The 22,420-nt window shown below is 35.7% G+C and overlaps 2 protein-coding genes across 3 annotated transcripts in view; one reads left to right on the forward strand and one right to left on the reverse strand.

The window, feature by feature from the left end:
• Positions 1–22,420, forward strand: part of LOC113502689 (synapsin) — a 32,809-nt gene that overhangs the window by 5,312 nt on the left and 5,077 nt on the right. The gene's annotated exons all lie outside the window — the stretch shown is intronic.
• LOC113502445 (tissue inhibitor of metalloproteinase) lies at positions 60–12,560 on the reverse strand. Of its 2 annotated transcripts, none has more exons than XM_026884015.1 (7): positions 12,347–12,560; positions 3,736–3,862; positions 2,955–3,037; positions 2,421–2,529; positions 1,494–1,615; positions 856–974; positions 60–247 (listed from the first exon to the last, which is right to left on the reverse strand). In XM_026884015.1, the coding sequence occupies exons 2-7, from the start codon at positions 3,845–3,847 to the stop codon at positions 190–192; spliced, it is 603 nt and encodes a 200-aa protein (XP_026739816.1). In that variant the 5' UTR covers positions 3,848–3,862; positions 12,347–12,560; the 3' UTR covers positions 60–189. The 2 variants fall into 2 exon arrangements, with proteins under 2 accessions (XP_026739816.1, XP_026739817.1); XM_026884016.1 differs by lacking the exon at positions 12,347–12,560 and adding an exon at positions 6,269–6,329.

Raw genomic sequence — 22,420 nt, forward strand, 5'->3', positions numbered from 1 at the left:
CATTCAACTAAATAACTTAATCGCGACATGAATCTAGTGTTATTATAATTAATGTTTGGTTTAGTATAACAGCTGCTTCGTTTCGTACGATTAGTGATGAATGTGGATGAACTTGTAATTTTTCGCGCGGACGTCGTGAGATGTTCAAAAGGTACATTTAAAGTAAACTTGTGCAACTTAGTGGGTAAATCAAGTCATAGTGCTGTTGAGGCGCGTCGCTTGGAGGCACCGCGTGAGAGCGGGAGCCCTGGAATGTAAACACAAGTGTTGAGTGACAATTAGCAGCGCCCACACGTACACCAACATCAAACGGATTTATGTTTACGACTGTACCTCGTTTCCCGTATTATAAACGGACAGTGACAACGTAGGTGTTTATTCCATTTTAATATTGTTTGGAATGAAAATCCTACTGCTTCACATTTACGGCATGCACCGCAAAGTGTTTATCAGATGCTTTGAATGGGAGCATAAAATCGTTCATTGTATGACTAAGCTTACTTTGAACATAGAGTGCGAATTAGTAATGCCTTTCAAGGTTGTTTATGGATATAATTGTCTATGAATCGTATGTTTTAGTAATTAGAGAGCCGCATTATTTCATACTAGCTGTTGCCCGCGACTTCAGCCGCGTGGTTAGAAGATATAAGTTATAATTTATACCTGTCTTCTATCTATCTATCTGCCTTCTATTTCGCCTTTATAATAGTAGTAGGATTGGCCTATTGTTTCCTTATGGGTGCAGCTATATTAATGTTCGACATTAGGTCATGAATCGATAATACCTGTGACTAATCTCATTTTTGATTCAAAGAGTCTGCTACATAAAGTTTTTAGTAGTATTAAGTTGTCTACCTTGTCCAACGGCACCGATGCTCGCGGTCGTGTAGACAGATGCCATGTCGCTCGTAGCACTCGTCGTAGCCGGTCACGCAGGCGTTCGGGGACTTGGTCCGCCGCCGGTTCATGTGGACCTGTCATCATATCATGATCAAGTTACTATCACGTCATCATATAAGCAGACATCACGCAATGATGACTTTACATCGTCTTGGAACTACAAGAGCTTAAACTGGATGGCCCTAAGCAACTTATTAAAAATAAATAAAGGGTTCAATATGTAGATACACAACGAAGGCTGAAAGTGTATGCCGCTCAAATAGTATTTATTTGAAGAGTTGGGAAGGAAATTGGTATTACCTACTACTTGTTATTACATACTACGCGTACGGAGATAAGTATATTTTTACATAAAATTGCTTAGTATTTATTAGACAATCCCAATCCTAGTTCAACAGGGTAAGAGATGAATATATAAAAGAATGTTATAATTACGTTATCGTAGACGTTTATTACAATTTATTAACTAATCGAAATATGTAATCTGCAATCGGAAACACAACAAGAACGCTATTGGAAATCCAGCTTTGATTCGTTAGAAATAGAGTTCATTAACATATGCATTACTTGTTCGTATTAGTTTATAGACTTACTTTGCAAGTGCAAGCCTGTTTGTAGAGGAGGCGGAATCCTTTCCTTTGACGTGGTGTGACGTCACGCCATTTGCTGATAAAGCTGCACAAATGCACATGAGCCTCTAAATGAACTACTCGACCTGAAAATGTTATAGTTCACGTTTAGATAGAAATAATGGTGTCTGACTTGGTATTGCATACTGTAAACAAATATCTATATATACAAAATTGTAGTTACCCAGAAACACAATTTACTAAATAAATGTATTTTAAGCAGAACAGACAGATACTTTCCAAAAGTATCTTAATACTAATTTATTCCCAATTCATTTTACCAATTCCATTGAACAAGCTCATTCCGAATCAGTTCAATTTTTCGATGAATAAATTATTCAGGACAAATAGGCCGACTTCTCAAAGCGACAGACAGACGTTGGCAGAAAATAAATTAAAAGTTTGAAACCAATTCATGACTATATTCATACCAATTAGGTATTGTGTCTTCGGCATAATAGAGACTTGCTAGAGTTGCTAGTATGTTAATGCGATTGCTTAATGTATTTAAAGGCTCCAATGTCTATATTAAGTGATAGCCGCAATGCTTATCGCGCCTTACAAATTTAAATACTAATGGAGCAAGATACGGACGGGCATTAAAGCCTTGTTTACTTTCTCGGAATAAAACTGTCAGCTTAAAAATATCTAATGAGCAGTTTTACGTAACGTCCGAATTAAATTCCTTGCACAATAACTTATACGTTGCATGAGTTTCTCTAGGCAAAGTCCAAGTGCATCGTTAGCAAATTGTTTTACAGTGTTTGGTGAACATTGATTGTTTTGTATAGTAGACTTGCAAACACGCAACGTAGCAACATTTTATTGTTATGGCTTGGCTCCTCATACATCAGAATACCATTAGAAACGTGTCGTAGAGAGGATATTCACCTGTAATGACATAGGTCTCCCTCGGCTGTAGGCTCACCCCACACAAAGAGTCTTGTGACGGTGTGAGTAAGCGGCCTGATTGCAGGGCCACCTTTGCTTTCGGAGTCGCCTGTAAAAACACATTTTGGTTAGTTTCCATAAGGCTAATGTTTATTTACTCGTTCGATCCTTGGTTGGTTATAGGAGTTTTCCTCGCTCAGGAATCTATAGTTTATTTTACTCCCACGTTCGCTCCTCGTGTCCCGTTTGTAGTTGGCAAGTCTATTGCTATTAATCGAGGCTACAGTCCCCCGATATGTTCGTCGCCTAAGTATTGCGTTTACATTCCCGGTGGGTAACAGAGGGGAATTCTATTCTTATCCATTTTCCCATCGACAACAATAATGTATGTTTTCTAAACTTTCATTTGTTTTCCAAATACGATTTTCCTCAGAACCTATTATATTCAAGTGCATAATAGGCACGTTATCAAATTGTAGATATAATTGTCTAAGTGGTCATAGTATCTAGTCTGTGAAGTGGTTGAATACTTACTTTGTAAGTGTTTCGGATCTTCAGTTTGTATGCGTCGTAAAAGTCTTTTCCTCGAAATGTTTTCTGTACCCTTCCAACGATAACTGAAAGAAAAGTATCAATTTGTGAATTTCTTATTCAGACCAATATGGAACAGGAATGCCACTTCAAACAAATCTCGTCATAATTTGTTTCGTAAAGTGCACCTACGATGACATACGTTCGATGACGTCGACGGATGACGAGTACGTACGGACGTTTTGCAAATAATATAACGTCTGCAAAAATATAAGGATGGAGCGGTTTTTTAACGACGAGAGTATGATGTTCTGATGCAATTAACTACGCGGAACGCCTCGCACGCAACAAGGTTGTAATAACTAATAACGTAGAGGGGGATACATAAGGGGAGTGTGGATAAACTTATTGCGTTTGAAACATGCTCAGAATTCTAATCAGATTAGTTCGTTTACGATTTTATGTATGTTTTTCATGCCTTAATCAGACTGATTTTTATATTTAGTTAATTTAAAAAACTATATTTCTTACAACAATACTGTACCATAGAGGGTTTAGTCAGGCATATTTATCGGGACCGCTGTCGGGTATCGGACACAACTAGAGATTCCTAAGGACTCTGTTCGAGTCCGAAACTAGTCGGGCGATCCCGATAAATACGCGTCAGAAAATTATGAATCCGCCTTTCGAAAGTTATTATAATAGTCTAGATTCAAGATGTATGTCTTACTGAAGAACTTGTTTGTTTTTCGGAATTTTATATAAATACATTTTTACTACATACCGAAATCGCTGTTACAAAAATGTGTCTGTGGATGCGCGGGTGCGCACGTGCAGGCATCGGCGAGGCGATAACTCGCCGCCACCAGCGCCAGCGCCAACCACCTCGTCAGCATGCTATATCTGATGATCTGTAACAAATGTACACAGTTATATGTATTTTCTGTAACTGTCCCTAAATATATGATGCCCCTTTACATATGGTAGTTTCAGTTGGCCATATATCACGCAGCGTAGAAACACAAAATACACATTGATAACCGTACCATGCGTACTCCAGTCCGGGACGTGTGAAAGCCTTTTGATTGGGGCCACTGCTACACTTATTAATAAAACTACGATCATCATGTAAGATCATCACACCTGACCTTTGCATAAAACCCACGCAATATCTTCCAATACTAACGAAGACAGGCTACCATTGTTATATACGTTGCTGTTCATTTATCACGCAAATTTAATTGTAAATATCAGATAGGTGAGACTAAACAATAACACTGTTTACGATTCTTGTGGACGTTCATTTGGTATGCCATATACTCGTAGCTAACGATCCATCTCGGGATGCCACAAATTTGGCGCAGCGCGACTATCTGTAGTGTCATCATCCTACCGCACTCATAAAACGGAGCTCTAACAACTTGAATAACTCTAATTGAATCTCGACATCCTTTTTATGCTTCAAATTTAGGTATTTTCTGTCTCTTTTGATTGTACCGACTAATATTTTATGAAGGTTGTGTTTTTTAGTTTTATTTTAAGTCACTGAAGCTTGGCGGTTCGTCGGTATTTATTCTAATTAATTCAAATTTGGGAGAACATATTTTTTTTACTTAGATCATGTAATCGTGAGAACTTAACCAGTCAGCAAATCTGAAACCGGATTATTAATACCGCTATACATGTTTATGGTACGAGTAGATCGTCAGTCTTCGTGTAGGCTTTTCCAAGTACTGTTCCTATTCCAATAATGCGAGAATATTTATATAAATGGCAAGTTTCAATACATTTCAATGAAACCTGAAACTGTCCATTACAGTTAAAGTACGAAGTCCACGGAATAGATACACAGCGTCATATCTCGTTACATCTCATAACATTCTATTGATCGATATTCCAATGAATTAAATAGAAAGCTGTTTATTGAAGAATTTTAATCTAATCGTGTAATGATATAAGACTTCACACTTTAAATTAATTACGTTTGCGAAGGAACCCATCAATTTGTATCGGGGCGCGCCGGAGCGAGAGCATGTTACGGATAATTTATTAGCTTAACCACCTCTGGGCTACTGCGAGCTGATGTTTGTGACCTACATTACGAGCGAGCCTTGTTTTTGTTCCATTGATACACTGTTGTTCTACGACGCGGTGATAAATTTTTAATACCGCACTACGTACTATTTTTCGCATTCACGAGAATAAAACGCTGTCGTCGCGGTGCCGCCATGTCATAACCTCGTGTTCATGTTGCTTTGTGTGAAGATTGTTAAAGCTTATCGCTGACTAGTACGATCTGTCTCGGATATTGTTACTCGAGAACTTCTTTTATAATTGTTGACGTTAATCCGTTTCGGTTAGAATTACTCACGACCTGTTATTTATTCTATTCTCAAAGGATTATCTACTTAACGTTTGTAAAATAAATATTGTCATTGGAATTAAGAGCACATTGTAGCGAATGAGATTTGTTGATTCTCGTATTACGATGGGCTCACAAAATGTTTATTTAAGATTAAAATACTCTTTACGCTTCAAAGTTTTTTTATAGTGTTGCATAATATGTTATTAGGCTTAGTCGGGAACAATAAGCCAGTTATTATGGACCCTACGTGGGAGGCAGACTCGTCGGTAGAGCACGGAAATGCGCCGGAGTTGATTACGTTTACATCACGCGATATAACCTTTTAAACGTCTTTACAAAATAAAAACTAAAAATCTTAACTATAAAAAATACAATTTGAACTATGCATCTATAAATGTTAATTGGTCAATAAAAGTGACAAGAATAATTTATATGACAAAGGCGTTTTTATAATAATTACACGGCAATAAACATTTTAAGATCTTGTTATATAATTATCTATTTAATTTATAGTTTTAATTTAAATAAATTTCTAGCGAAGACAAATTATACCCAACATGATTCACCGTCTTCCTTAATTAATCATTTACTTACAATTTAGGTTACCTATGTTCTTGCATTCAAACTTCATGAAACTAATTACACACTAGCTATGACACGCAATATATTCTTAAATAATAAACATATTTTATGTTTAGCAATAATTAGTAGCTCCGTACAAATTAATTATCGAATATTAATTAGATGGTGATTAAGGAGTCGTGAAATTAATATTATAGTTTAGTATGTTTGAGAGAACTCTACATTGGGTCAGATTGTCCGAAGCGTATTTGAATTTCTTTTAATGAAAGTATTTATTTAAATTAATGTTGAATAAAAGTCGGTAGGTACCTAAAGTTTATTCAAACGTATAGTGTGCACTTTTTTGCAACAATAAATTATTCATACTCACATACTCGCGAGTTGGAAGTCACATAACGCAGTGCGCTCAGTTCGGTGGTATCTTTCCGATTGCGTATTAATGCTGCAGCCGTGGCTTTTGTACCCCTACGATGTAGTGCGGTTATCGCGCCGTGTATACAGATTTCGGATAAAAATCACAATGCGGAAATTTTATGGGTGCATTCCCATAGTCGCACCCGTGGTTCCGACCGCGCGGCGGTGCAACAATACCTCGTTTGTCAGGGTTCGTCGAGAAACCTGAGGTGAATGTTGACATTATGTGTTTATAGTTGTTTACCGGCATCTAACATAAAGCGCGCTGTGGGCACGTTTGTTAAAGTATCGAAATCACATTATACTTGGTCGGTGTTCCCATGTACCCGAAGCTTTGATCACGTTGTGCTCCCAACAATACGATACCTTTACTTAGTGATTACCATTTACATCTTTACGCACACAATATAAATATTTATCGTAGTTCAAGAGTTGCCAAAACCCTTTACGTAGGTACTGGTGTTTATAACATATCATTGCTGTTTATTGCACAGTAAAACGTCTGTTTTCTAATTTTGCCACGGCGGTTTATGTCCATTGCTTTGTTAGGACTTGTGCAAGAAACGATTGACCCTAACCATTCTTTGAATGGTTATAAACACTCGAACAAAAGGGCATTGAATGCAATTTCGTCTTCTGGTCAAAAGATGTCAGGGGAATTTTATATACACTGGCTTTTAATGTTTGTGTGTCATTCAGTGAGAGTTATATGTCGTTATAAATTGATTTAAAAGATCAGTCATGTACTCGTTCATTATAAACTGTAAGCACTCGAAAGTCGCGATATCGGTATTGATAGTGAAAACGTGATAAAGTCTTGTATTTACATCATGTTTCAATTTCCTTTCGCTTCAAAGTTTCAAAACTACGTGTATATTTGGAATACATGATTAAAATCCGAATTTGTATTTGTTTCATGTTTTTGAGTGATAAGGGAAAATTACTGTCAGAAATTCGGCGGAACACAAATTTTCCAACAAAATATAATGTTTCATTGTTTACCTGTGAGTTTTATTTTCTTATTTTAGTGTAGGTGTAGAATGTTTGGTCTTTTTACGTTTAAACGAAGAAAATATCTCACAAGAATCTGCTAGAAATTCTTAGACCGGTACAATAAGCGGTCTTGAGGTAATATTGACGGAAACTCTCGGATTCCGAACGGATTTGTGGTCGCATACCTATGCTATTTACGTACAGGGAGTTTGTAAGGAGTCTGAACACGTGGAATCATGGAATGAAGGCAATTAACATGTTCACGTAATGTTTGTAATTGACAGGAATATACTACGAAAGCTTTCAAAATTTGCCCGGAAACGGGAACATGGAAGAACGCAGAAATGGGAGAATATTTGAAAATGATTACTTGTAGAAAAATTGTATTGTAATCGTGATTTTCTAGACGATGCTAATGACCCCAACCTCCTCAAATGCACGCAAACTTTTGCTTAATATACGAAAATTCGCACGATGTGAGTTATTACTTGTTTATGCTATGCAATATTAGTTTCATAGTTCAATGTTAGCTGTCAAACCATCAACAAGTTTTTGTTGGACTTTTTACATGCTCGCTAACTAGCATAAAAAGTTGAACACGACATGATTGAAACGTGTTTTTATCGATAGGTAGTGTTACGGTAGCGACACTGTCGAAACAAATTGGACCACGTCCCTTCACGGAACCTGAGATTGACTAAGTGGCACATAGCTGTGTTTGGTATTTCATTATTCAATTTTTAAAATATTTCTGTTATTTTACTTTGATATAGACCATCGCTAGAAGGTACCGCACTGTCCAAATCAATAGTTACATGGCTTTATTGTTTCCAGTAACATAATGCCGACCAGTTACAATGACTTTGTTTCGTAAATAAAACTTATTTAGATGACATACTACCAATAATATAAAGTTTCTAAAAATATCTGGCCACCTAAATCCCTTGTGAAAAATGATTCCAATATATTTAATGAAGTGTCACAAACGAAATAAGTTGTAAGTGGGTAATAACATCGACGGGTTAGTAACTCTCGATAAAATTCGAAAATGTGAGAGAGTATTCCGCAAGGACCTTTCAACAGTAATACATTCATGTTTACCTGCCTGTTATTTGTATGTATGTATGTAAGTTACCAACAATCTGCGGTTTTCGGTCAAGGCGTGATCTGAATTGCGGTTTGCCTAACTTAAATAGAGTATTACAAGCTATATTATTTGAAAGTGTGAGGAAAAGTACGTGGAATTCTTAATAGTTTACGGTTCATTAATATCAACTTTAAATATAATGTATATTAGAAATAATGTGTTTATTGAATAAATGGGTAGCAGCTATATTACTTTTCTTGTAATAGCTAAATACATTTCCAAGTAATGGACAATTATTCCTATTATGAAGCACACAATAGGTTTTATTAATAAGTATAAATGTCGCAAGCATTTATAACTGTAACGATTATTAGAGGTAATGAAAATGTATATGAAATTAAAACAATATTTCCCGTGTTGCGAATGTGCAATTGTACAACTCGTAATTTACGCAACACGGCGCCGATCGTCAATCGCAGATTGTGGTTCATTATCAACGTATAACGACCATCCTTGAAGCAGTCCGCATGTCACAAGAACATACTAACCACATAAATCCATCGGCCTATCCTTAGACTGACTCGTGACATTTCAATTATACCAGTAAACATGTCAATCAATCTTAACAGTTCATTCTATTCATCTCTGAGATTTACTGACCGGTAATGACAGAGATTTTTTACTTTTATATTTGCATAAGGCCTTATAAAGTTAAAACGGATAAGATTATAAGGGAGATACATTATAGTGGCTTTAGAAAAAAGGTTTTCGTTTTTTTTGTTTTGACAGATATATTAGCAAAAGCTTTTAGGACATTTTAATAAACACATAAACGAGGTTTAACTTGGATAAAACACACCATGTATCTAGGCTGGTCTGTATAAAACATTGTAGTTAGAAAGTTTATCGGATGAATATAATTGGGTTGAGAAATCTGAAAGCAATAATTAGTTTTAACATATTTTATACCGTCGGGAGCAAGACAGCTAAATTGATGGAAAAAGCTCGCTTGACGTTTCTATGTACACCCATTAGTTGTAGTAGAGGGAATGTTAGGCCTTTTTCTCTACAACCTGTATATCAATGTCAATGGTACTATTACTAGGTCCATGTTTTCCTTCCGATTAGAAAAAGTCCCTCCCATTACTTTCAGTTTGCTCGTTAACAGATAAAAAAATTCCTTCGAACCGCCATCGCTCAAGAACTTGTTTTACATTTTGTAGACAAATTGTAGAGCTTATCATCTATTGTTATCATTTCTATTAATGTATAAAATGATGTGGCTGCGGAATTATTCCATCTGATAAGTCACGGCAAAGAAACGTGATTCTTATAGTTATTAAATGGACGGAATGACTGAATGATAGATGGAGTCCGTGATACATTTAAAGGTTAACGAGAAGCGAAGATTAAGGGCTTGACGTATATACGTTTATTTAGATATAAGAGATCTGTCTTGATAGCTCCTCAAAGGCTCATTGTTTTACGGATCACATCGTCTTTACAATACAGAGGTCGAAGTCTTAAGGATGTGCCCTCTTGAAATAATGACTTCAAATAAGGATTTTTTTAATCCATCATCGTTTTTGAATAATTTATGATTAACAATGGAATTATGATTTGTTTTATGTAAGTTAGTCTTATTTTATTTTTACACAACGTGGGTATGAAGAACAATTAAAATTATTCGGTTCATAAAATACAATGCAATATAAAGACTTTTCGAGCATCCTTTGAGTAACCATAGTATTTGCAAGCCAGATCTTCTAGGTATACATCTGAACTTGTATAGGAAGGACCATAGTTTTTTTTTGTATTTCAGCGCCTAAACAATATAGAATGTTCCACAAAAGAAACATCCTTGTATAACTTTCTATGAATATTTCATTTGATAGCTAAATTCATGTATGTAATCTTGGCTTCGGCGCAGGATCCAGACTACAGAGGTGAAGGAAAATCAGGGAGATTTATCCTCTTACTAGACTAGAATGAAATATGAACAATAAATTTGAATACGACTATATTATTTTTACTTTTAAAATATAGTTAGATAGAACGTCTTCTTGCTTAGGTACTATAAGTTTGCGCGACATGAGTTAAATGAAACTTACGTAACATGAACATTATGTCAACTGCCATATTTGTCGGACTCGTAAGGTAAGCTAGACGTAAGCCACTTTATATTTGTATACATGTACTTTTAATGATATTAGATTGCATCTACATCTGTCAACCAAATTCGGATGTAGTAAATGTCACACATGTCCCAAATAAAGGCCAGAACACAATCAAAACATTGTGTATGCACAATGTACGAAAACAGAGTACGATGATCTAAACGCCTAGTCAACCAATTCGCTCGAAGTGGCCATTATGCAATAAAATCATTTGAATTAATCAATAGAGCAGAGTATCCTGGCACTACAATCGGCTAACGACACACTTCCTCCTGTATTGGGCTACTACATCATCCTGGGTTCTGCACCCGCTCGACGCTGCAATTGAGGACTCTACTTAACGACGACGTATAAATAGAACTTCGACTTCTCACGATTCATATTATGCTTTTATTGAATTCAATGCCATTACTACAGTCTAGTAGGCGACTAGTTATATGAATAATAACTAAGATGTGGTTTGACAAATTACTATGATGTTTTTTTATCGGACAATGTTAAAGATTTTAGGTGAATTTTCTAGTTTTAATTTTGTTAAATATTTGTTTTGTGCTTACGTAATGATACGCAAATAAAAATATGAATTTTAATATGTATATTTATGTGATATAGAAAACTCATGGGCAGCAAATTCTTGAGTCGATTTTATTGAGCGCCTCTAGAGCATTTAAATATTTTATGAATTGTAATAAAAAGGCAATTCGACACATTTTCTCACAAAATTATCGCTCAAACGTAATAAACTGGAGAGCCGCGTATATTATTGATAACATGCAGTGTGGTATTGAGATCGAGTTCACGTAATACCATGTAACCATATTCCAAGAATATCACCTGTTTGTAGATATGAAGTAGTGTTTCTAAACAAGTACGGTGTGTAGTTAACCTGTAGTCCGCAGTAGGTAAGAGTCGCGAGGACGCTAACAAAACGCTAACGATGTTTACAAAATGTATCACGTACACTTCACAAGTAACGATCAGTTACTACAACTGCGCAAACACTTTCGGACTCTGATAGAGTTACAAGCTTAATTAGATTACGTTTAATATTATTTATAGTTCGTTTATTATTGTTTGACGTGGGTTTTTATACGCCGAAGAGCAAATCCTTGAATTTGTATAATTAGGTAGGCCCACGGTCAGGCGTGCAAAATGTTATTCTTCGATGTAATCTGACATGTTCTAATATTTACCTATGACGTTATGGTTTTATGATTGCTTGCAGTGCGAACCGGTGCCAACTCTCGAATGCACATACAATTGTGTAATTAAGAACAAATTGTTAGTGTCGCATAATTTAAGAGTAAACATTGCTTTCTATTGTGTAACAACTGCCCAGTGAAATATTACACATTGAAAAGAAAACAAACTCAAAATTGCGTTAATAAGGCATGGTTTACGAATTTCGACTGGTAAAGATTTTCGTCACGATCTTTAGATTTTTTAGGGCTCGGTAACCTTAAGTTCTTTTACAAGTTGCGACGTAAAATAAACATATTATACGATAGTAAAAATAAGGATCTTCGTTGCATCATCATACATACAGCGATTATCTGAAGGCAAATATGTGTGAATCGCATTTATTTAAAAAAAAACTTGCGTACATAATACCGAGTATAATGAAACATAAATACTGTAAAGCACGTCTGACCTAGTATTAGTACTAGTATTCTTGCATCTTGTACCTTGAGATAAACGTTTGATGTAAAACAATGCCACTACATTCCTTCAAGAAAGCAAAAACAATTCAGCAATTTAAATATGTAAACAAATGCACCTGCACTCGTAGGGTTTCGATTCAGCTGATCAGGTCAACTCATCCAATGAGAAGCACATACACTGCCAAAGACACACTGGTCTCTGTCAAATCGATGATCAAACAAATTGTTAAATGTCAATAAATGTGGATCGTGTATGCGCTCGCGCACCGGCTCGGTATCGCAGGCGACACGCGCTCCCCGTAACGGACAATCAGTAACTGAACGTTTGGTTGAGTCGGACGAGTTATTATGCGCCCACTGATGCCATCAATAACTTCACAAACACGTGGGTCCGGCGATGTCGGCCGACACGACGTGATATCACACATGCACGGTAACGCGCTTATCGGTGCATCGCCTGTAAAAAGCTCATGATTCATCAGAATTAGGTTTCGCCTGTGACATCACCGAGCTATGCGACCAATGTAAACAATACTGTGGCGGACAACCGATCTGCTTCAGCACGCTCATGTTATTTACCGGCGAACCAACTACGTCTAACACGCCTGTCTTATGTATCATGTATTACGAAGAGCTTCGTAAATATTAGTCTGGTCTGAGCCATGTGTGAATTTAATTCTTAGAAACTCTAAGTTTCCACAACGTTTCTACGTCTGAACTCTAATTGATAGGAGAATAAGCAATCAATACGTAATGTAACATTTTTTCTAATCGTAAATCGTTTAGAAAAAATATTGTACTAATAAGATCGGGCGGAGTAGGAAGAAAACATTAATTAAAGAGTTGCATATAGAAAGTTGTTCCATTACACCGTTTGTATTTTCCTAACGTAGTTGGCGCACTTTCCTTAAAGGATAGGCTTATATTTGTTGATACTGTATATAGCGATCTATAAATAATAATGTAATAACGAGAAATCTGCCAGTGCCGTAATAACGCAAACATAAATTCATTTTACTATAATCGCTGTCATAAATATAGGCGCGATAATAATGTTATTATATTTAAATTGTATAATTGTTAACACTGAATCAATCAATAAATTATTTAGATAACCATTATTTTAACAGCTGTGTTAATGTGTATGACCATAAAAGGGTCCACAGGTAGCTTTAGTACGAGAGTACAGTTGACTCAACTCTAATAAAGATTTATTTCACTGTCCCTTCTTTGACAACACTTAATAAAATAATGTAACAGACGATTAAGGTTCTTAACACAGTACACGCGCGGAGCGTAGGCGTTTTTCGAAAGTATAAACACTGAACATTCGTGAATCGTAAAATTCGCTCGGCAATGCATTTCGCTCAATGAAGTCATCTTCAACAGTATTAGTTTCCAAAGTTAACGTAAAGTATTTTACCTCTCCAATTATTTTAAGATTGACGATCCCATTATAAACCAATAACGAGCTCTACCTACTTAACTGCCGCTTCCGTAAAGCTTAATTTTAGACGTTTACAAAATGTTCTTCGCCTATATACTAAAATTACCTACTTCGTTAAAATTTTAGAATCAATCTACGTCGGTGTTAAATTAGTGAGCTCGCCTGTAATGTGGTACATCGTAATTATGGCACACGCGATTTCGCTATTCATATCTTTTCCAGAGCACTGCGCTTTGCATCCATTAGTGTGATTAGGGTTTTATACTGGAAGGAAGTTTCTCGAGCTAAATGACCAAAACATTGTTTCTTTCATGTTTGTTTCGAAGAACAGGATGTGTGACTTGTTTATTGTCCCATGAAAGGGAAACCCATCGAAAGTAGGTCATTGTGCAGGAATATCGAGCTGTCTGATGCCGACATTGACACAATCCGTTCCCCTTCTGACAATACGATGCCTTGTATTTGCGCATTTTATAAGAAAAATAAACATATCTATTTTAACCTTTTTTTATTGCTTTGTATTTTGAACGTGCTATATTACGTGCGTTCCTCGACTTTATGTTATGTTATAGGCATAAAAAATGTATAGGTACCAAAACACGTCAAAATGTAGGAAATATATTATTTTGTTGTTATATTTTAACAATAAATTTTGACCTCTACGAGCATCATAGTGTTGTCCAAATGCTTTGTGGAAGTTTCTAGCTGCACCCGTGAGGCCATGTGTGTAATTTATTGCATTAGAATATACAAAGCATGTAATTTTGAGCATCGGAGAGCGTTTCACAGTTATTTATATTCGAAGAAGGTGAAACGGTTTTCTTTGATAAGTTCATGTGGGAACTAAACCTCTAACGAAACATTTATATTAAACTAGCTGTTGCTCACGGGCCCGCCCGCTACGAATCGAAAATAATCCTACGGGGACATAACGGGATAAAAACTATAGTTTGTGTGAATCGGGGCAATATACTTTCTATGTACCAAGTTTCGAAAAAATATGTTCAGTGGTTTTCGTGTGAAAAAATAAAAAACATATACATAGAAGCATTCGCGTTTATAATACTAGTAGGATTATTATATAAGTTCGAAAAGGTCAAATAGAAAGACAAAACACACAAGACAAAAGGAACAATTATTGTGATTCGACAATTCCTGCGTCCGTGTCTCAGCGTTTATTGATACTTAGTTTGCAATTATACGCAACGCGATAATTACGAGCAATATATCAAATGACACAATAATTTTCTCGATGCGCATAGTACTAGCCCGTCTCCAGACACGAGCTATCTCTTATCATAGTAGGTCGAGTCTAGTTGCTGCAACATTTCCTTCTGCATGTGTACCTTAATCGATCCTCGTATAAAGGAAACAAAAGGTCTTGAGTTACCAACATTAGAACAAACATTTAAAAAGCGGTCAAGTGCGAGTCGGTGTCGCTACACTGGGAGTTTAGTTGTCACAGTAGCCACAGAAATACATCGTCTATGAAGCCTAGGGTTCTTTTTTTAAGGTTACGTACACAAAGGTTAGAAATTTTCCCTAAAAATGTATTTTTTAAAGATCTACGAAATCGTATTCACAAAACCAAGAAGCTCTGATTAAAATGTAAATTAAAACGCGATGTGTATATAAATCTTAATTTTATTACGAGTCATAAAATGCGAAAAACAGCAATTTCCAAAAGGTTAATATCCGAAAACCTGTGTACGGTAGTAAATTTTTGTATTAAGAAACGTCACGCGTATGTAGAGTCTGAAATCCAATTAAGTTTATTATTTAGGTTTTATTGTTCGGATATTGTTTAACCGCCGTGTCGTTACGGCACTTTTATGTGGGAGTGACGCGTGGATTCGCAGGTGACGGGTGGCCTATTAATCTCGGATATGAGTTGATTACCGCCACCATTGGTACCTTAATAGCTCTCGTTCGACTCGTTTCCGGTCGATCGGCGCTCGCGTCAATACCAGAAAACGTTGTGAGTCATCAATCTTTTACGAGACTACAATTGACGACTTCAGATTCCATTTGCCAATATTTGTAGAGTTCCAGGGCAAGGTTAAATAACTAATTTTATTTTCATTTCTCATATTCAACCTCCCACTTACTTGCTTCAATATGACCGAGACTACATTTGAGGAATATAATTTGAGAAATAAGGTTATGCTTGTTTGAGACATGCTTATTCCTTTGTATTAGACCCTGAATAAGGCTATTGTCATATAGTGCAACGTTACCAAGCCTGTATTATTGTGACCTGAAATAATTCGATTTGCTTGGTGGCTTTACGAGGGGTATCTTTCGCGTGTTCTTGGATCGGAAGAGTGCGCCGTTAGAGTTAGCTGTTAGTCTCGCTTGTAATCTTCTATGGTAATATGAATACCTGGGGGTTATGACAGTCGTAACCATCAAAAGGCTGAAAAGCTGGCAGATCTAGCTTTACGGTATTTGTGTTCCACAAGTATCGAGTTGCGGGGGTCAAATGCCAGTTGCACTGTTAATAATAATATTCAGCTTAGATCAGATAGACATGGTCGCTGTACAACCATGACTATTCCGTATCTTAGAAGTCATGCACAGCAGGAGTAAGTACCTTGCATTGTACGAGTGTAGGTAACCTATTTTGCGTACAGCGATTAAGGAGATACTATCAGAAAGCTACATTATGGATGCTTAAGCTAGTTTTGCATTGGTCTATTCCGAACACCAATTTCTTTCCTCGTTGATTTTCAGTTTGATAAACTCGTTGGATCCAATTTATTTGATGATTTTGATGAGATTTTAGTATTTGGAATTAATGTAAAATATTAATAACTGTTATTGCTATTTACTTAAATTTCTCGTTACTTCTACATGGACCTTAAATCAACTGCTGATATGCCTTAACTAAGCATGAAAGATAAGTGTTACTTTTATTATAATCGGAATAGAAAACTTCTAATGAAAAAAAAAATTTGTGGGAAAAGAAATCGTTTACTCACAGCTTAGTAAGCTTGGTTGACAGATAGCATCCTTTGAAAATAATTTACTAGCGCGTATTATTATTGTGCAAAAACTTAAATAAGTAATATTAAACGTTCTATCATAGGAAATTCCATTTAGGGGTATGAATGATGAAATATAAATCTGTTATTGTGCATAGAATATAATGAATTGGTATTTCATTACTCTATTTTAATAGATTTGCCCATAACAGTTATCCAAGTCTTCTAGTTAAATTATATTATACTTGTATTAACTAGACCACAAAACGTTACCTACTGAACTATGGAGGTTGTATTTGTAAGCTGTAGAGTAGGTAACCGCCGCTACTGTTATGGGAAAATCCTTTTGAATTAACAATAGAAATAATTTTCATACGATTCTTTAATAAGGAAAATCCATTAGGTATTACTATACAGTGCCTTGCATAAATTGCAAATAATGACTTTCGTAAGTTATTTTTTTAAATAAAGTATTAGTTTTAAAACGAAAAAAAAATAGGAGTTAAAATTACAAGTCAGTTTCATTATTGGTTGCAACATTAAATTATTGAATTATGATATATACGTTCCGTGGTCAGACAATATAGAACTTAATAGACGACAGAAAAAATATTCGTAATCAAATGTAGGTATTAACGTTTGTTGTGTTTTGAAAAAAAACATAAGTCCTGATAATGCCAAAACCAAATAATTTCATATAAAATTAATGATAATGCTGCATTCCAATCTCTGTACGCGATCACAATGTAATTACAGCGTGTGTTCATTAATTCATTGTACTTTCATTATAATTAAACATTTAGCCCGTATCTCCTTTGTCAAATTATTTTGTATACAATACTGCTAACACAAGCTTTCATGTAACAATGGTCCCTATCGACTAACAATCAGTTGAGATTGATTTTCAAATTCAAAATGTTATGCTAAGGAGCCACACAAGATTTACAGCCTGTATTTAATAAACTTTTTGATACGTTAAATAGCGCTTTAGTTTTGAAACATTATTTATCTCTGTAATAAAGCCTGTTTAAAGATTACCTTTTTATAACTTTTTCACTAGCTCAGCATGTTTATTCGGTTGAGACATTATATTATTATATTCTCGTCATCGAATTCTAATACATGTTAAGCAAAAATTCTGTCTATTAAGATACATACACGATAGAATTTAAGGCGAATAAGCGAGTCCAAAGGGTAATCACTTTACATCGTGTTAAAGTACATAATGAATGATCTCATTTGAAGTCTATATCACAATCACAGCATTCGGATCCCGGATAACTATTTCATGCTCATAAAAACTGGCTAAAGACGATTCTTACTCGCAAAGTTGAGGGCTCCGTACAAATAAGCTAATAAAAAGCAAATTTGGAAAAAAATATTGGTCACCTAACAAATTTAAAGACCGCATCAACCAACGCTAAACACGATTTTTATTTGTTGTTTTAACGGCAACAATAATTCATCATCTTTAAGCAACTGAACTATCTAACTATCACATTTCTTCAGATACAGCCTGGCGATGGGCAGACGTACAAAACGTGCCTTAGTAATAGGCTTCTGTTTTTACCATCTGGGCACAGAACCCTAAACTGTACATTACAGACTGGCGCCATGTGTTTTTGCCTAATTAACACCTATTACACAACGATGTAAGAAATGTACGTAATGTAATATGCATTGATAATGACCAACGTAATACTGTCGATGAACACATACATACATATCTCACCTTGAGCGAGGTCAACAGCAGTTATAAGATTAAATCATAATAATTATAGTATTTACTTTAACACATCCATGTATTAGCCATAATACTGTTGCTTCTTCTGTCATACAGTAAACAATGGCAATAGCTCAGTGAAAACACTTGACGTTTTACCTCTTTGTATCAAGAAACAAATTTCTATGTTTATATGCACCTTTTTTGCTACAAATGACAATTCTATCTCATTATCTTGGCCAAAGAAATTTAGGAGTAGTTAAACTTATAACTCAGGTGCCCAGAATTTCATGTAGGCACTTAATCTGGCATCGGAATTTTCCATTTCACCAGGTAATTTCCATACTGCTTTCTATTCCTTTTGTCTCGCTAAGTTCTCACTCCAAGGTATGGACAATAGAATTCCAATGACACGCTGGACGGACTATGAATTTACATCAAAGAAGGGTTTTAATAAACTTTCCCAGCTCTGTGAAAACACTTTCATACCTTCACGAGATGATGTCTAGAGGAATCCGATCGCTGTTGAAATTCAAAGGCAAGCCGTGATTGATCTCGATGATACCATTACCGGATTTATTACAGGAATACAGGTACAGATGACATAGCCGGCCATTCAATTTCGTTGATGTAGCACCGATCACATAGAACTGATTTATGATCGCATTCATACAAGGCGGCGAGATAACATCAAACTTCAAAGGCGGCAATTACAGTGATAAATGACAATTATTATTGTCTTGTCCTCAGCGGACAATAAATACACCATCGAGCGCCGTGCGATATTATTTCTCGCCTGTTTATGATCATTAAGAACTATTGTCAGCGAGCGTATACCGATATTTGAATTGAATGCTTCCACAGCCGCCAAGCTGCTATCAGTTCGATTGATCAACAGATAACTTATAGATAAAATGATGCCGCTGCAATGAGTGCCATTCCACGGTGGCGCCTAGAAATTGATTTACTTGAAACAAAAACAGGCTTTTCCGCAACCAAACGTTGCTCATAGAACGTCACAAAAGAGATAGGAAACATTAATAGCATTATCTCACCACTAATATTGACAACAATTACTCATAAACATTGTCTGTTTTCTTAACCATATTTGTATGTAAGCTGACACCACAAAACTCTGAGTAAAGGACCAACGCAAATAACCAAACGGAAAAAATAATTGAGGAGTGATGGTAAATCCCTAAACTATGCAGATACATCACTAAAGTTGTGGTGACGGTCCATAAATAGTATTTTATATTGTACTCAAGATTTTTTACGCTGAAGAATCGTGCGTCATCGGTACAAAGAAGGAAGTGCGTGTTGGTGAGGCGAACAGTCAAACACTTGTGTCGAGCCGCCCACGGCGACGCCCCACCGCTGCACTAACCGTGATTGACACCGCATTAATACTAACTCCAGACGTAATGCAGACCGATCGAAAAACCGATATAGGATTAGGATAGCTCATGGAACAATTATAGCTCATGTTGTTGAGTTTGTCTGGAAAGAGAAATTCATTACACACCATACCTTTAGGAAGCTTAGACTGAAATGTTGCTTTAGCGGAGATTGAGATTTTTTGCAAAAATATATTGTCTCTATCCTAACATTGTTAGTTTTATTACGTACATAACAACAAAAAAAAAACTAAGGTAAACTTGCCGAACTGCAAGTCGTCATGTTCTTTTCGACACTTGAGGAACGATCATTATAATTATTAACGACACTTGCTTACAAGAATAGTATCTTAAAATTTCTCAACCAATGCAAGTATGTCCTTAGGTAACTTCAACATAGTGACCCACATCTAGGATTCTCTTGGTTTATCGTAGGTGCGTTCTCAAACATAAATCTCACCCACCGTAGTCTATATCTAGCCCGACAAATATTTGTCCCGTGCAAGTATCGACCTACTGCTCTAATCCGGCCGTTTATCATATTAGTTTATTATACTAGTATATTAGGGACTAGCATGAGTTATTTGTGAGATTACATAATTTCTAATTTGACGTACACCTTTGATCTTGCCTATCTATATTTCTATCCAGTCCTTTCCCAACTTCATATTGGTATGACACTTTTTAATTTTAACAAATAACAGAATCACAATACAATTACAGAGGACTCTTTGAATCTTTACTATAAGGAATAAAAGCTGTATTATATCAAAAACTAAGGAGCTGTCAACGCGAACCCATCCAAAATATAATTCGTATACAGTTTGATGTTATGGAGTAACCAATACTACTCGTTAAGTAACAAACCGCAGCGGTCTCCAGTTGTTACCACTATTGCCGAACCAGCGCTACATTTGCGGATCCAATTACACGTTCTCGTACATTTCCCGACCTTAATCAATACATAAGAAACATGACTAATAAATGAAATGGTATTCTTGCTTTTGATAAAAGTAAGGAGATTCGACAGTAAGGTACGTGCAATAACAAATAGTAAAGATTCCAATTTACAGCCTAATTGTCAATGCATATAAAATTATCCGTACGGAAATAGTCAACGATTATGCATTGAAGCCGTGCCAATTTATTCCAGCATGACTTGTACTGCAAGGGTGGGCAGTTATTATATTTAATTTATTCAATCTGAATATTTAATCGGCGGTAATAACGTAGTTTCCTTTTAAAAATAATTTAACGTAGTAAGCATTAATGATAGAGGCACGCCGACTCTAGCTTGTGTACCTACTTTGTATTATGATGAGTAGCATGACAAAGTGAAACCCGATACTAATCTAATATTGGTGTGAGCACTAAGTTTCTAATCGAGTACACAACATACTAATAGGCTAAAGCCTACTCTCTATTAATTTCACTGCAAACATCGATAAATTGAAAGCTGGCTTATCTTAAAGATCTTTGAGATTTCGTACTTAGTAAGGCTTAATCCAAACAATGTAATTGGCGGGTATTTAGTAAACATAATTCCTGTCTACTAACCTCAATGTTTAAGGGATATAACTAAACATAGCCTACATTTATATATGAAATAAATGTAGGCTGGGTTGTTAAAATATATATGCATACTTAACTAAGCCTGATTATCTAAGTCTATTTTGAAACTAAATAGGAATACAGGTATTTTTAATTGCATTTAAAACTTCCGTTTGTATTTACGCACGCAACTCAAATTTTCAGCTACACAAAAAGAAAGCACGCAAAATGTCTGATCGAAACCATTTTTATTTACCGAACGTATTATTTCCTTACAATGAGATGGTATCGGGTAACTAATAACTATTCGCCAAGAAACCATTATAATACTCTTTCATAGAAACGGAAATTACTTTTCACGTAAATGGGTGTTTCTGTTTTGTTAGATTTTGTTTTAAAGTCGGCTTTCACCGTAATGGCGGGTGCAGATTAACAGATACGATAACATCTAGTGACAATACGTGTATGATCGTGTCGTGCTATGAAGCTATTTAGATTATTATCGTATTCATGAAATTAACCGAAGGTTATGAAACGCTCACATCATACACGTGGCGCATAATTTACAAATGTCAATGCTATAAAATTATACTTCGAAGTGCCAACTCTCAATACCGCTTCAAAAATAGGTTTTATTATAAGCATTACGGAATTTTCCTAAACTCCTTTTTCGTGAACCAGGAAAATCCCGATTTATAAATATTGTATACCATTAGGAAAACCTATTAATTCCACACTCCATAACAAGTGAAATCGAATAATAATTCATGTCAAAATAAAATAATCATAACATAAATCTTACTAACGATCTCAAAGAGATTTGCGCAGCAGTTGAGAAATCTAGTAAACAGCGTGGATTTAAATAATACTTCACAACTAATTGATTGTTTGAATTATACCAAAAACTACACTTCTAGACTTTAGATTCCATTTTGTATTTAAATGCGATTTGTAATCGCAAACTGCAAGAGAAAACTTGTGCTCAACGTTTCTGCATGGATACATTTTTAAACAATGGCTATACGAGTGCAACAGATAAACGTCCTCTAGGGAGCGGGCAAGCCGTCGGTTGAGCTCAGTGATCACGA

This window comes from Trichoplusia ni, chromosome 17 (assembly GCF_003590095.1).
Source record: "Trichoplusia ni isolate ovarian cell line Hi5 chromosome 17, tn1, whole genome shotgun sequence".
In the NCBI taxonomy this organism is placed as follows: Eukaryota; Metazoa; Arthropoda; class Insecta; order Lepidoptera; family Noctuidae; genus Trichoplusia; species Trichoplusia ni.

What these genes read in the sequence shown, in the direction of transcription:
- LOC113502445 (XM_026884015.1), bottom strand. Translation starts at nt 3,847, where the DNA reads ATGCTGACGAGGTGGTTGGCGCTGGCGCTGGTGGCGGCGAGTTATCGC. An exon ending in AGATCCGAAACACTTACAAA is followed by an intron (nt 2,530 to 2,954) that starts GTAAGTATTCAA and finishes GTGTTTTTACAG; the next exon opens with GCGACTCCGAAAGCAAAGGT. An exon ending in CATCGGTGCCGTTGGACAAG is followed by an intron (nt 248 to 855) that starts GTAGACAACTTA and finishes TTTACATTCCAG; the next exon opens with GGCTCCCGCTCTCACGCGGT.